The 16,096-nt window shown below is 46.0% G+C and overlaps 2 protein-coding genes across 3 annotated transcripts in view; both read right to left on the minus strand.

The window, feature by feature from the left end:
• The window catches only part of LOC120050951 (ribosomal protein S6 kinase alpha-3-like), a 34,425-nt gene extending 25,119 nt beyond the window's left edge, over positions 1–9,306 (minus strand). The window contains exons 1-2 of the mRNA XM_038997494.1: positions 8,967–9,306; positions 5,221–5,280 (exon numbers count right to left, since the gene is read on the minus strand). Coding sequence (XP_038853422.1) covers positions 5,221–5,280; positions 8,967–9,029 — 123 coding nt within the window. The 5' untranslated portion in view covers positions 9,030–9,306. The remainder of the gene's footprint in view (positions 1–5,220; positions 5,281–8,966) is intronic.
• Positions 9,307–11,112: 1,806 nt separating this feature from the next.
• On the minus strand, positions 11,113–14,755 carry LOC120050321 (pyruvate dehydrogenase E1 component subunit alpha, mitochondrial-like). Of its 2 annotated transcripts, XM_038996901.1 has the most exons (10): positions 14,675–14,755; positions 14,296–14,469; positions 13,382–13,508; positions 13,158–13,249; positions 12,975–13,067; positions 12,749–12,904; positions 12,595–12,666; positions 12,145–12,212; positions 11,701–11,809; positions 11,113–11,277 (listed from the first exon to the last, which is right to left on the minus strand). In XM_038996901.1, the coding sequence occupies exons 1-10, from the start codon at positions 14,732–14,734 to the stop codon at positions 11,113–11,115; spliced, it is 1,116 nt and encodes a 371-aa protein (XP_038852829.1). In that variant the 5' UTR covers positions 14,735–14,755. The 2 variants fall into 2 exon arrangements, with proteins under 2 accessions (XP_038852829.1, XP_038852830.1); XM_038996902.1 differs by lacking the exons at positions 12,975–13,067; positions 14,675–14,755 and having other exon boundaries at positions 14,296–14,456.
• Between the last annotated feature and the right edge of the window lie 1,341 nt (positions 14,756–16,096).

The following is a 16,096-nucleotide window of genomic DNA, read 5'->3' on the forward strand; positions in this document are numbered from 1 at the left end:
CTCCAATAAAACTATCATATAGACAGCAGAGAGAGTGTGCGTGGATATTGAGCAGGATATGACAGCCCTGCTTTGGTACCCAATCATATTACATTTGACTGATGGCCCTTTGGGATCTAGAATAATCTGACCAGACAACAACACACACAGAGTTCTTATGACAGGCTGATAAAGGCTAAATAATTGCAGATAATAATACACAGCTGACTGCATTGACAGGGAGGGATATGTGCGTTGTGTGTGTGTGTGTGGCAAAAATGTACGCCACTCACAACATCTAAAACCCTGCTCACAGTCTCACACACTCTAAAACTCTGTTCACAGTCTCACACACTCTAAAACTCTGCTCAAAGTCTCACACATTCTAAAACTCTGTTCACAGTCTCACACATTCTAAAACTCTGCTCAAAGTCTCACACATTCTAAAACTCTGTCACAGTCTCACACATTCTAAAACTCTGTTCACAGTCTCACACATTCTAAAACTCTGTTCACAGTCTCACACATTCTAAAACTCTGTTCACAGTCTCACACATTCTAAAACTCTGTTCACAGTCTCACACACTCTAAAACTCTGCTCAAAGTCTCACACATTCTAAAACTCTGTTCACAGTCTCACACATTCTAAAACTCTGTTCACAGTCTCACACATTCTAAAACTCTGTTCACAGTCTCACACATTCTAAAACTCTGTTCACAGTCTCACAATCTAAAACTCTCACAGTTCACATTCTAAAACTCTGTTCACAGTCTCACACCTCTAAACTCTGCTCAAAGTCTCACACATTCTAAAACTCTGTTCACAGTCTCACACATTCAAAATCTGTTCACAGTCTCACACATCTAAAACTCTGCTCAAGTCTCACACATTCTAAAAACTCTGTTCACAGTCTCACACATTCTAAAAACTCTGTTCAAGTCTCACACATTCTAAAACTCTGTCACAGTCTCACACATTCTAAATCTGTACAGTCTCCACATCTAACTGTTCACAGTCTCATAACCAGCTTTCTAAACTATGTTCATTCACACATTCTAAAACTCTGTTCACAGTCTCACACATTCTAAAACTCTGTTCACAGTCTCACACATTCTAAAACTCTGTTCACACTCTAAAACTCTGTTCACAGTCTCACACACTCTAAAACTCTGTTCAAAGTCTCACACATTCTAAAACTCTGTTCACAGTCTCACACATTCTAAAACTCTGTTCACAGTCTCACACACTCTAAAACTCTGCTCAAAGTCTCACACATTCTAAAACTCTGTTCACAGTCTCACACATTCTAAAACTCTGTTCACAGTCTCACACATTCTAAAACTCTGTTCACACTCTAAAACTCTGTTCACAGTCTCACACACTCTAAAAACTCTGTTCCAGTCTCACACACTCTAAAACTCTGCTCAAAGTCTCACACATTCTAAAACTCTGTTCACAGTCTCACACATTCTAAAACTCTGTTCACAGTCTCACACATTCTAAAACTCTGTTCACAGTATCACACACTCTAAATCTCTGCTCACAGTCTCACACACTCTAAATCTCTGTTCACAGTCTCACACATTCTAAAACTCTGTTCACAGTCTCACACATTCTAAAACTCTGTTCACAGTCTCACACATTCTAAATCTCTGTTCACCAGTCTCACACATTCAAACTCTGTTCACAGTTACATTCAAAACTCTGTTCACAGTCTCACACTCTAAAACCTGTTCCAGTTAACACAATTACATCTCTGTTCACAGTCTCACACATTCTAAAACTCTGTTCACAGCTAAAACTCTGTTCACAGTAAAACTCTGTTCACAGTCTAAAACTCTGTTCACAGTCTAACATCTAAAACGCTGTTCACCGTCCACACACTCTAAACTCTGTTCACAGTCTCACACATTCTAAAACTCTGTTACATCTCACACATTCTAAAACTCTGTTCACAGTCTCACACATTCTAAAACTCTGTCACAGTCTCACACATTCTAAAACTCTGTTCACAGTCTCACACATTCTAACTCTTGTCACAGTCTCACACATTCAAACTCTGTCACAGTCTCACACCTCTAAAACTCTGTTCACAGTCTACACACATTCTAAAACTCTGTTCACAGTCTCACACATTCTAAACTCTGTCTCACACAGTCTAAAACTCTGTTCACAGTCTAAAAAATCTGTTCACAGTCTCCACACATTCTAAAACTCTGTTCCACAGTCTAAAACTCTGTTCACAGTCTAAAAACTCGTTCACATTCTAAAAACTCTGTTCACAGTCTCACACATTCTCAAACTCTTTTCACAGTCTCACACATTCTAAAACTCTGTTCACACAGTTCAACACTCTAAAACTCTGCTCACAGTCTCACAACTCTAAAACTGCTCGTCACACATTCTAAAACTCTTCACAGTCTCACACATTTAAAATCTGTTCACAGTCTCAAACATCTAAAACTCTGTCCACTCTAAAACTCTGTTCACAGTTCTCACCATCTAAAACTCTGCTCAGTCTCACACATTCAAATAACTCTGTTCACAGTCTCACACATCTAAAACTCTGTTCACAGTGCTCACAAATCTAAACTCTGTTCACAGTATCACACACTCTAAATCTCTATCAGTCTACATCTAACTGTTCACAGTCTAACATTCTAAAACTCTGTCACAGTCTCACACATCTAAAACTCTGTTCACAGTCTCACACATCTAAACCTCTGTTCACAGTCTAAACTTCTAATCTTCGTGCACAGTCTCAAACATTCTAAAACTCTGTTCACAGTCTCACCACAGTTCTAAAACTCTGTTCACAGTATCACACAACTCTAAATCTCTGTTCACAGTCACAGTTCTAAAACTCTGTTCACAGTCTAAAAACTCTGTTCACAAGTCTAAAACTCTGTTCACAGTCTAAACTCTGTTCACAGTCTCACACATTCTAAACCCGTCACAGTCTAAACTCTAAATATGTTCACAGTCTAACACTCTAAATCTGTTCACAGTCTCACACATTCTAAACTTGTCACTCTCCATCAAAAGTTCTAAAACTCTGTTCACAGTATCTCACATCTAAAACTCTGTCACAGTCTCACACATTCTAAAAACTCTGTCACAGTTCACATTTAAAACTCTGTCACAGTCTCACACATTCTAAAAACTCTGTTCACAGTCTCACACATTCTAAAACTCTGTTCACAGTCTCACACATTAAATCTCTGTTCACAGTCTCACACATTCTAAAACTCTGTTCACAGTCTCATTAAAACTCTGTTCACAGTCTCACACATTCTAAAACTCTGTTCACAGTCTACACACATTCTAAAACTCTGTCACAGCTCAAAACTCATGTTCACAGTCTAAAACTCTGTTCACAGTCTCACACTTCTAAAACTCTGTTCACAGTCTATAAACTCTGTTCACAGTCTGAAAACTTCTGTTCACAGTCTAAAACTCTAGTATCACAGTCTCACACACTCTAAATCTTGTTCACAGTCTCACACAGTCTAAAACTCTGTTCACAGTCTCACACAGTCTAAAAACTCTGTCACAGTCTCACACATTCTAAACTCTGTCACCAGTCTAAAAACCTCTGTTCACAGTCTAAAACTCTGTTCACAGTCTAAAACTCTGTTCACAGTCTCACACATTCTAAAACCCTGTTCACAGTCTAAAACTCTGTTCACAGTCTAAAACTCTGTTCACAGTCTCACACATTCTAAAACTCTGTTCACAGTCTAAAACTCTGTTCACAGTCTAAAACTCTGTTCACAGTCTCACACATTCTAAACTCTGTTCACAGTCTCTAAAACTCTGTTCACGTCTAAAACTCTGTTCACAGTCTCACACATTCTAAAACTCTGTTCACAGTCTAAAACTCTGTTCACAGTCTAAAACTCTGTTCACAGTCTCACACATTCTAAAACTCTGTTCACAGTCTAAAACTCTGTTCACAGTCTAAAACTCTGTTCACAGTCTCACACATTCTAAAACTCTGTTCACAGTCTAAAACTCTGTTCACAGTCTCACACATTCTAAAACTCTGTTCACAGTCTAAAACTCTGTTCACAGTCTCACACATTCTAAAACTCTGTTCACAGTCTAAAACTCTGTTCACAGTCTCACACATTCTAAAACTCTGTTCACAGTCTAAAACTCTGTTCACAGTCTCACACATTCTAAAACTCTGTTCACAGTCTAAAACTCTGTTCACAGTCTAAAACTCTGTTCACAGTCTAAAACTCTGTTCACAGTCTCACACATTCTAAAACTCTGTTCACAGTCTCACACATTCTAAAACTCTGTTCACAGTCTAAAACTCTGTTCACAGTCTAAAACTCTGTTCACAGTCTCACACATTCTAAAACTCTGTTCACAGTCTCACACATTCTAAAACTCTGTTCACAGTCTCACACATTCTAAAACTCTGTTCACAGTCTCACACATTCTAAAACTCTGTTCACAGTCTCACACATTCTAAAACTCTGCATATAGACAGACCACAACACACAGGGTCAAATAAAGAATATTTGAGATGTGATTGATTGAGAAAGTGTGTGTGTAAGAGACAGTCTGTCTCAGTGGACAGCAGGTGGCGTGAAAGAGCGGTGGAGAGAGGAAAGCCCACCAAGATGCCCCTTGCGTGCGGATGTGTGTGTGTCTGACTCTAGGGACAGTGGTAATGACTGTTCAGCTCTTCTCAGACGGCAGATCTATAAGCCATCTCCTCTGCATTTAAAAATCTATACACACAGCTGGAAGAGAGAAGAAGAGACAGAGAGAGAGAGAGAGAGAGAGAGAGAGAGAGAGAGAGAGAGAGAGACAGAGAGAGAGAGAGAGAGAGAGAGAGAGAGAGAGAGAGAGAGAGAGAGAGAGAGAGAGAGAGAGAGAGAGAGAGAGACCGAGAAAGAAAGAGAGGGGGATGAGAGAGAGATAAGCGAGAGAGAGAGAGAGAGAGAGAAAGAAAGAAAGAAAGAAAGAAAGTTAGAGAGAGAGAGAGAGAGAGAGAGAGAGAGAGAGACCGAGAAAGAAAGAGAGGGGGATGAGAGAGAGAGAGAGAGAGGGGGGGGTGAGAGAGAGGAGAGAGAGAGAAAGAAAGAAAGAAAGAAAGAAAGAAAGAAAGAAAGAAAGAAAGAAAGAAAGAAAGAAAGAAAGAAAGAAAGAAAGAAAGAAAGAAAGAAAGAAAGAGAGGGGGGATGAGAGAGAGAGAGAGAGGGAGAGAATGAGTGTAGACTTACGTTACAGGACATAGAATCATCCTCTCCAATAGAATCCTCCAGATCATGACGATGGGCATCCTGCAATAACATAAAAACAATCATTAGTTAACAACAACAGTCATAACAATAATGAGAGAGAGAGAGAGAGAGAGAGAGAGAGAGAGAGAGAGAGAGAGAGAGAGAGAGAGAGAGAGAGAAAGAAAGAGGGAGGGAGAGAGAGAAATAAAGAGTGAATGACAGACAAAAGTCATCTCACAGCATCCCTGTCTGTCATGAAATTGTTAAATCTCTCTCAATTCAATTTAATTCAAGGGGTTTTATTGGCATGGGAAACATGTGTTAACATTGCCAAAGCAAGTGAGGTAGATAATATACAAAAGTGAAATAAACGATCAAAATGAACAGTAAACATTACACTCACAGAAGTTTCAAAAGAATAAAGACATTACAAATGTCATATTATGTATATATACAGTGTTGTAACGATGTGCACGTGGTTAAAGTACAAAAGGGAAAATAAATAAGCATAAATATGGGTTGTATTTACAATGGTGTTTGTTCTTCACTGGTTGACCTTTTCTTGTGGCAACAGGTCACACATCTTGCTGCTGTGATGTCACACTGTGGTATTTCACCCAGTAGATATGGGAGTTTATCAAAATTGGATTTGTTTTCGAATTCTTTGTGGATCTGTGTAATCTGAGGGAAATATGTGTCTCTAATATGGTCATACATTTGGCAGGAGGTTAGGAAGTGCAGCTCAGTTTCCACCTCATTTTGTGGGCAGTTTGCACATAGCCTGTCTTCTCTTGAGGGCCAGGTCTGCCTACGGCGGCCTTTCTCAATAGCAAGGCTATGCTCACTGAGTCTGTACATAGTCAAAGCTTTCCTTAAGTTTGGGTCAGTCACTCTCTTTCCCTATCTCTCTCTCTCTCTCTCTCTCTCTTACACACTCTCTCTCACTCACACCCTCTCTCACACTCACATCCTCTCTCTCTCTTTCCCTTTCTCTCTCTCTCACACACCCTCTCTCTCTTACTCACACTCTCTCTCACGCACACCCCCTCTCTCGCTCTCTCTCTCTCTCTCTCTCACTCACACCCTCTCTCTCACTCACACCCACTCTCTCTCTCACTCACACCCTCTCTCTCACTCACACCCACTCTCTCTCTCACACACCCTCTCTCTCTCTCTCTTGCTCTCTCTCACACACCCTCTCTCGCTCTCTTTCTCTCTCTCACACCCTTTCTCTCTTTCTCACTCACACCCTCTCTCTCACCCTCTCTCTCTTTCTCACTCACACCCCCCCTCTCTCTCGCTCTCTCTCACCCCCCCCCCCCCTCTCTCTCACACACACCCTCTCTCTCTCAGCATCTCCCCCTCTCTCTCATACACACCCTCTCTCCCTCTCTCCCTCCATCTCTCTCTCTCTCTCTCTCTCCCTCCATCTCTCTATCTGTCTCTGTCTGTCTCTCTCTCTCTCTGTCTCTCTCTCTCCCCATCTCTCTCTGTCTCTCGCTCTCTCTCTCCATCTCTCTGTCTCTCTCCCTGTCTCTCACCATCTCTCTCCATCTCTCTCTCCATCTCTGTCTCTCGCTCTCTGTCTCCATCTCTCTCTCCATTTCTCTCTCTCGCTCTCTCTCTGTCTCGCTCTCTCTCCCCATCTCTCCATCTCTCTGTCTCTCTCCATCTTTCTGCCTCTCTCCATCTCTCTCTTTCTCTCTCTAGCTCTCTCTCTCTCGCTCTCCCTCTCTCCCTCTCCCCATCTCTCTCTCCATCTCTCTGTCTCGCTCTCACTCTCTCGCTCTCTCCCCATCTCTCTCACCTCTCTGTCTCTCGCTCTCTCCATCTCTCTCTCCATCTCTCTCTGTCTCTCTCTCTCTCCCCATCTGTCGCTCTCACTCTCTCGCTCTCTCCCCATCTCTCTCTCACCTCTCTGTCTCTCGCTCTCTCCATCTCTCTCTCCATCTCTCTCTGTCTCTCTCTCTATCTCTCTCTCCATCTCTCTCTGTCTCTCTCTCTCTCCCCATCTGTCGCTCTCACTCTCTCGCTCTCTCCCCATCTCTCTCTCACCTCTCTGTCTCTCGCTCTCTCCATCTCTCTCTCCATCTCTCTCTGTCTCTCTCTCTCTCCACATCTGTCGCTCTCACTCTCTCTCTCTCTCTCTCTCTCTCTCGCTCTCTCACTTTCTCTCTCTCTCTCCATCTCTCTCTCTCTCTCTCTCCTTCTCTCTCTCTCTCCATCTCTCTCACAATTTCATTGAGCTTTATTTTGTTTCACTTGACTTCATGTGTCACACTGCGGTGCTGGCTGTCTAGTTGACCAGTATTGCCTGAGGGCCCAACAGTCTACCTGCTTCTGATATTCATCTACTGTTAACTTAATCATGTGAGTAGGAATGATTGAGGAAGTGAGTGAGTGAGTGAGTGAGTGAGTGAGTGAGTGAGTGAGTGAGTGAGTGAGTGAGTGAGTGAGTGAGTGAGTGAGTGAGTGAGTGAATGAGTGAGTGAGTGAGTGAGTGAGTGAGTGAGTGAGTGAGTGAGTGAGTGAGTGAGTGAGTGAGTGAGAAGTGAGTGAGAAGTGAGTGAGAAGTGAGTGAGTGATTGAGTGAGTGAGTGAGTGAGAAGTGAGTGAGAGGTGAGCAGTGAGCAGTGAGTGAGAAGTGATTGAGCAGTGAGTAAGCCGTGAGAAGTGAGCAGTGAGTGAGAAGTGAGTGAGAAGTGAGCAGTGAGTAAGCAGTGAGTGAGCAGCGAGCAGTGAGTGAGAAGTGAGTGAGAGGTGAGTGAGAAGTGAGCGAGCAGTGAGCAGTGAGTGAGAAGTGAGCAGTGAGTGAGAAGTGAGCAGTGAGTGAGAAGTGAGTGAGAAGTGAGTTAGCAGTGAGCAGTGAGTGAGAGGTGAGCAGTGAGCAGTGAGTGAGGAGTGAGGAGTGAGCAGTGAGTGAGAAGTGAGCAGTGAGTGAGCAGTGAGTGAGAAGTGAGCAGTGAGTGAGAAGTGAGCAGTGAGTGAGAAGTGAGTGAGGAGTGAGCAGTGTATCGGCTACATGGAAATCCTTGTTGGGTTCTCTTTAGAACGTTTCCTTCTCTTTGGTTTGTTCTGTGTTTTCTGGTGTGCCCTAGAAACAGTCTGACAGCTTCCCTCAACTCATCTCCCACAGAGCACTAACAACATACACACACATTTAACAAGAATATGTTTTTCCTCCGGTTATGGAGCTTGACTGATAGAGAACAGCGAAAGGGAGAGAGAGAGAGGGGGTGGTATTGAGAGAGGGGGGTAGATAGGAGGTATAACTGTAGGGCATAATTATTAAGCAGGTCTGGATCAAAGGATGTCTTCAGACATTCACATGCGGGAGACTCGACACTTCTGTTAAAACACGCATGCTATAACCAGGCTATAACAGCATCATCCAGGAAACACACACACGCCCGCTGAAAGCCGCAACCTGAATCGTCGGTCTGTTGGGTGGCCGCCCCCTCGCCTTTCTCTCTCTCTATTATCCGAGGCTCAGTAACTTATCCGTAAAATGTGTTTTTAGCCTCAGGCCTGTGTTGCGACGCGTTTGTTTACAACAATGACGTGCAGCCCAGAGACAGTCAAAGTGACGATTCAATAGAATAATCTGTTCACATCAACACTGATTCACACAGGCAGTATTCTGGTTATGGAAATGTTTAATACCAGTTTACGATCTCTCTCTCTGTCTCGGTCACACACACACACACACACACACATAGACACACACAAAACACACACGCACTCACCTCGCTCGTCGCCCGCCCCAGTGTCATCTTCTGCCAGGGATCTGGCAACTGTGCCAGGGGCATCTTGGCGCTCGAGCTGTTCCTCTGATCTATTGTAGTGTTCACTCTATTAGTTTGTGCTAAAGCTTCGCTCCAGACAGGACTGTAGGCTATCACAATGTAGTAGTCTAAAGCTCTGGTCTATTCTAGTAGGCTATTTCCTCCGTTAGACCCGTGTGAGAGGACAAGGGACAGAGTTGGTTGTTTCTAGATCAGGGGCCGCCCCTTCTTTCTCTAGCGGAATAAACATGAAAACCTCGCTGGGCTACGTAACGCCTTTTACGGAAAATTGTCTCTCCACTTTCACCCTTGTTGTGTCACTGTGCCGCTTTTCCACTGCCTGCGCTATTCTCTCTCTCTCTCTGTATCTCTCTCGCTCTCTCACTTCCGTTTTGTCCCAATATGGCGCCGGGTGTCGGCTTACCTGCCTGTCAGACTACAGAGTCACTCATGCGTCATCTTTGGGGGCGTGAACCCGGTATAACGGGACACCTCATCCAAACGGGACACGGGCAGGTGAGGGGGCTCTCTCCAGCTGTGACCTCTAGCCGGAACAGGCACGTGAGACACCGGGGGAGAAGATAAGATAGGCTTTATTATTCGGTGAAGGTGATGCACTGTAGGTAAACGGTTCCAGTCCCGTAGCCATGAATATGCGCAGAATATGACTTTGATCAACATGGAGCTATTCAGGAGATGAACTGAAATATGCTGCAGGTGGTGTGTTGAAAATGATTTATGATATAGATTGGGCTATCATAATTATATGATATACAGACGTTAGGCCTACATCTTTCAAATTATAGCAAGAATGTGTATATGTCTTTATCATAGTCTACCTCATTATTAACAGGTGAATTTCCACCCTTGACTTTGGGAGTGTCTGTCTGACTGTATAAATCCTTCTTCGCCAGTTAAAGTTTGATGTTGGAGGTCATTAGCATGAGACTGCTTTATTATGAGCTATTTATAGCCTATCTGCTGTATGGGCCATGCCAGGGATAATGAGAATCATGAATTGACACAGAGTCATTATCTGTGACTAAAGAGGTGTGTGTGTGTGTGTGACTGAAGATGTGCCATGGGCGGGAACAGTATCATTACAGCCCAACTTCAGAGATATTTATACTGAACTTGGTGACAGAACATTCATCTCTGTCTTCTCTCATTTATAGCTTACTGTACTGAACTGGTGGTGGACGTACAACACTGTGGTGACATCTGCTGGTTGATTATATCTTACGCTGTGTTCAAGACAACTGGGAACTCTGGGAAAAAAATGAGCGCCGACTGGGAAAATTCTTTTGAACGGTGATCCAACTCAGAATTCCAAGTTGGAAACTCTGGCGTCTTTCTAGCCTGAAGATCACTTACGTCATGACTTGGCCTAGTCCCCCCCCCCCCAGAGTTCCCAGTTGTCTTGAAAGCACCATTATATTCATGGATGTAAAAGAACTGGATAGGTGGATGCAAGATGGCTCCATGTAAGTAATTAACACCTATCTGGTATGGTACATTATTAGCTGTCTGCACACAGAACTTTCCAGTGTCAGACACAAACACGTCATACAGACTCAGCCAACTTTATTGCTCCAATCAAATCACAACAGTATTACAATGGTTCAGTTCTGACAGATGTTCCTCTTCAGTTTATCAGCTTGGATCGGTATCTGCTCCTCACGGAGAGAAGGAGGGAGGGAGGCAGAGAAGGAGAGGGAGAAAGGAGGTGAGAGAAATGAACTAACATTGCTTGTCTCTTTTCCTATGATAACATAACGACTTGCAGTCTGGTGTCTCGTTATTTTATCTATCAAAGTGCAACGAGTGCTACAGTGCTACAATATCATCTGGGTCAGAGGTCATACATTAACAGATGGGAGCATTAGAAACAGAGAGACTTGGTTTAACCCAAAACCACCCCCACACACACACACACCCTTAGCCTGGGGTGGTCAACGTGTGTGTGTGTGTGTGTGTGTGTGTGTGTGTGTGTGTGTGTGTGTGTGCGTGCGTGCGTGCGTGCGTGCGTGCGTGCGTGCGTGCGTGCGTGCGTGCGTGCGTGCGTGCGTGCGTGCGTGCGCGCGCGCGTGCGTGCGTGTGTGTGTGTCTAGCTGACAGACTTCAGTTTGACCCAGGGGTTGGTCCCGCGGACCTCCATGGGCAAATCGTTGGCAAAGATGTGGTTACAGAGCTCGTCCAATGGTGGCTCAGGGTCAGAGATGGCAAACTGGGCCGCGTCCTCGATCACCTTCCTGATCTCTACATCTATCTCCTGTATGGAGAAAGGAAGGACAGAAAGAAGGAGGCAAGTAGGGAAACTATTTGAGGAATTGGACCACCTGTGTGTGTGTGGATGCGTGTCAGTGAAGGTGTGTGTGTGTGGATGCGTGTCAGTGAAGGTGTGTGTATGGATGCGTGTCAGTGAAGGTGTGTGTGTGTGGATGCGTGTCAGTGAAGGTGTGTGTGTGGATGCGTGTCAGTGAAGGTGTGTGTGTGGATGCGTGTCAGTGAAGGTGTGTGTATGGATGCGTGTCAGTGAAGGTGTGTGTGTGTGGATGCGTGTCAGTGAAGGTGTGTGTGTGGATGCGTGTCAGTGAAGGTGTGTGTGTGGATGCGTGTCAGTGAAGGTGTGTGTGTGGATGCGTGTCAGTGAAGGTGTGTGTGTGGATGCGTGTCAGTGAAGGTGTGTGTGTACCTTGATCTCCTCCACAGAAGCCATGTTGTTGGACAGCATGCGTTCCTTCAGCATGGTGATGGGGTCACTCTTACTGCGCACTTCCTGGATCTCCTCACGTGAACGGTAGCTACAGGAAGTTACATCACACACAGGAAGAGGACTTAGACATGATTAGCAAGGTTCTGCACCAGCCCTTGGTTGATGAGAGAGAAACAGAGAGAGAGACAGACCTGGAAAGGAAGCAGTGCTCTTCCCAAACCAACACTGCACTACACTAAGAGGGGAAAGGGGGGGGGGTAAACTAGGGAGTGGCAACACAAGGAGGTGGGCAGGGATAAAAACAGAATAGAGAGGGAGGGAGAGAGATGGGAGATGTGGGGAGGAGTGAGGGGGCGGGAAGAGACAGGGTGCTCAGTTGACGAACACATGGTCAGAGGTCAAAGGTCAGAGATCATGTCTCACCTAACGCCGGGGTCGCTCATACTGTGTCCATGGTAACGGTAGGTCTCCAGCTCCATCACAATAGGACCCTGCCAAGGAGGTTTCAAAAGAAAGACACTCAACAAGTTGCCAACCCCACCATGATACTGCAGAATAGCCTGATCAGGGATTTCTACTGTAGCAGAGGATCTTCCTATATCTATGCTGTTTGGCCTGCAGCACACCAGGAGTGCAGGGCCAGTTACAACTGTACTAGAGTCACAGACTGTCTCTATTCTGCTGGTCACTGAGCCTCCCTCTGTCAGGGAAGAGACACTGGTGGGATACAAGAACAGGATCAGCCCTCTGACATTAGATTGTCTGAGACAAAGTGATTCTTAACACTCTAAGCTCTTAAACCAGCTATCACTTTTTCATCTCTGCACCAATCAGAACTCCTCTTCTCCAGCCCTATAACCAATCATAGTTCACCTTCCCGGCTCTGCAGTAGTCTGCAGCAAACTTGATGGCCTCCCTCACACACAGCACGTCCATGCCATCCACCTACACCACAGGGACAGAGGGGTCAGTATAGCAAAGATACACTCACTGACTCTGTGTGTGTGTGTGTGTGTGTGTGTCCTACCTTGATTCCAGGTATATAGTCTCCTCTCTTGAAGTACTCAGTGCTAGCGGAGGATCTCTCTACAGACGTCCCCATGCCAAACTTGTTGTTCTCACAGATGAAGATACACGGCAGCTTCCACAGAGCCGCCATGTTGAAAGACTCAAAGATCTGGCCCTGATTGGACAAGAGCAGAGACGATGATGATGATTTAATAACTTTATTGTAACTGTTAGATAGACCTCACCTGGTTGGCTGCTCCGTCTCCGTACAGCGCCACGCACACCTGGTTGTTGCCCTGGTACTGACAGGCTAGGGCCACACCAGCACCCAATGGAACCTGTAGACACACACACACACTGCGAGAAAGCATGTTCCCCTCTCGGTCTAGGTGTGTGTGTGAGCGAGTGTGACCTGTTCAGAGAGTTACCTGAGCCCCCACGATTCCATTCCCTCCATAGAAGTGTTTAGCGTACATGTGCATAGAACCACCTTTACCCTTGGCCACACCTCCTCTTCGACCTGAGAACAAGAGACAGAGAATAGAGATGTATTTCAGGTAGAAGGATCAGTTTATCGTCCTTAAAACCTGACTGTAACCATTAGGAGGAAATACAAATCTGACCTTCGATCAGTTTCTTTGGTGTGTCTCACCTGTGAGTTCAGCCATGATCTCTCTAACGGACACACCCCGTGTGAAGGTGTAGCCGTGGGCGCGGTACGCTGTGATCAGGTGGTCTGTTGGGTTGATGCCCGCCTCGATGCCCATCGCACACGCCTCCTGTAACACAACCAACAACAGCTAGGAGAGAGAAGGGGAGCGTGTGTATGTTCCTTTCTCTCTTGCTGTGTGTTTATTCTGATCTATATGTATATGTAATGTGTGTGTGTGTTTATTCTAATCTATATGTATATGTAATGTGTGTGTGTGTTTATTCTAATCTATATGTATATGTAATGTGTGTTTATTCTAATCTATATGTATATGTAATGTGTGTGTGTGTGTGTTTATTCTAATCGGTCTAGGTGTGTCTATATGTATATGTAATGTGTGTGTTTATTCTAATCGGTCTAGGTGTATCTATATGTATATGTAATGTGTGTGTGTGTATTCTAATCTATATGTGTGTGTGTTTATTCTAATCTATATGTATATGTAATGTGTGTGTGTATTCTAATCTATATGTGTATGTAATGTGTGTGTGTGTGTATTCCAATCTATCGTCGTGTATGTAATGTGTGTGTGTGTGTATTCTAATCTATACGTTGTGTATGTAATGTGTGTGTGTGTGTATTCTAATCTATACGAATATGTAATTTTTATTTTTATTTTACCTTAATTTAACTAGGAAAGTCAGTTAAGAACAAATTGTTATTTACAATGGCAGCCTAGGAACAGTGGGGTAACTGCTTTGTTCAGGGACAGAAAGACAGATTTTTACCTTGTCAGCTTGGGGATTCGATCTAGCAACCTTTCAGTTACTGTCCCAACACTCTAACCACTAGGCTACCTGCCGCCCCAGTGTGTGTGAGTGTGAGTGTGAGTGTGTGTGTGTGTGTGTTGTGACCTGTCCGTCGTAGAGGTGGCAGAAGCCTCTGATGATCTTCTGCTTGTACAGCTGGTCAGCCTTCAGCTCCATGCGTCTCATGGTCTGCATGGTCCTGTAGTACTGGAGGCCCTGTTCTCTGGTCAACACCGCTGTCTCAGAGGGGCCCGCCTCCAGACGGTGCAGCTCACACTTCTATTGGACAGCACAGGGAAGGGAGGGAGACAGGCAGCTCAACCAACCAATCAGATAAGTTTGATGAGGAAGTTTCCATTTCATACTGCATCTAGGGCTTGTTCTGCAGGGTGTGATAGAAGTGTGTTGTGTAGAAGAGACATGTCCAGGAGAAGTCTACTCAGTACATGTCACATGCATTTGTTTTGTGTGTATGTGGACTCACCTTGATGTCAAAGCTGGCCTGTGGGGTGAAGTCAGTGAAGAAGCGTGTGGACACCACCATCCTGGCCCCCTGCAGAGAGAGAGAATGACATGAGAGCCACACACACACACACACACACACACACTGTGGTTCTGCAGAAGGAACGTGGCTGAGGTTCAGGTTGCTCTGTTTGGATCCGACTGACTGGTTCTAACTAGGTCTGTGTGCTCTGGTACTAACTGGTGGTTGTCGGGGTGTTGCTGGGGTCGGTCGGTGAGGTTAAATCGACGTGTTTGGACAGGCCAATCAGCAGCTGGGAGGGAACAGATGAGCCACCCAATTAGACCAGAGCACAGCCAGAGGAGTCTAACACCTGAACTCTAGATCTCTACCACCCACTGACACAGCGCACCACCCACTGACACAACGCACCACCCACTGACACAGCGCACCACCCACTGACACAACGCACCACCCACTGACACAGCGCACCACCCACTGACACAGAGCACCACCCACTGACACAACGCACCACCCACTGACACAACGCACCACCCACTGACACAACGCACCACCCACTGACACAGCGCACCACCCACTGACACAGCGCACCACCCACTGACACAACGCACCACCCACTGACACAGCGCACCACCCACTGACACAGCGCACCACCCACTGACACAGAGCACCACCCACTGACACAACGCACCACCCACTGACACAACGCACCACCCACTGACACAGCGCACCACCCACTGACACAGCGCACCACCCACTGACACAGCGCACCACCCACTGACACAGCGCACCACCCACTGACACAGCGCACCACCCACTGACACAGCGCACCACCCACTGACACAGCGCACCACCCACTGACACAGCGCACCACCCACTGATACAGCGCACCACCCACTGACACAACGCACCACCCACTGACACAGCGCACCACCCACTGACACAGCGCACCACCCACTGACACAGCGCACCACCCACTGACACAACGCACCACCCACTGACACAACGCACCACCCACTGACACAGCACACCCCCCACTGACACAGCGCACCACCCACTGACACAGCGCACCACCCACTGACACAGCGCACCACCCACTGACACAACGCACCACCCACTGACACAACGCACCACCCACTGACACAGCGCACCACCCACTGACACAGCGCACCACCCACTGACACAGCGCACCACCCACTGACACAGTGCACCACCCACTGACACAGCGCACCAACACCACCACCCACTGACACAGCGCACCACCCACTGACACAGCGCACCACCCACTGACACAGCGCACCCCCCACTGACACAACGCACCACCCACTGACACAGCGCACCACCCACTGACACAGCACACCACCCACTGACACAGCGCACCACCCACTGACACAGCGCACCAACACCACCACCCACTGACAC

The sequence above is a fragment of the Salvelinus namaycush genome, chromosome 7, assembly GCF_016432855.1.
Source record: "Salvelinus namaycush isolate Seneca chromosome 7, SaNama_1.0, whole genome shotgun sequence".
Taxonomy (NCBI): Eukaryota; Metazoa; Chordata; class Actinopteri; order Salmoniformes; family Salmonidae; genus Salvelinus; species Salvelinus namaycush.

What these genes read in the sequence shown, in the direction of transcription:
- LOC120050321 (XM_038996901.1), bottom strand. Translation starts at nt 14,734, where the DNA reads ATGGTGGTGTCCACACGCTTCTTCACTGACTTCACCCCACAGGCCAGC. An exon ending in ATGAGCGACCCCGGCGTTAG is followed by an intron (nt 11,810 to 12,144) that starts GTGAGACATGAT and finishes AACTTCCTGTAG; the next exon opens with CTACCGTTCACGTGAGGAGA. An exon ending in CTTCTGTGGAGGAGATCAAG is followed by an intron (nt 11,278 to 11,700) that starts GTACACACACAC and finishes TTCTCCATACAG; the next exon opens with GAGATAGATGTAGAGATCAG.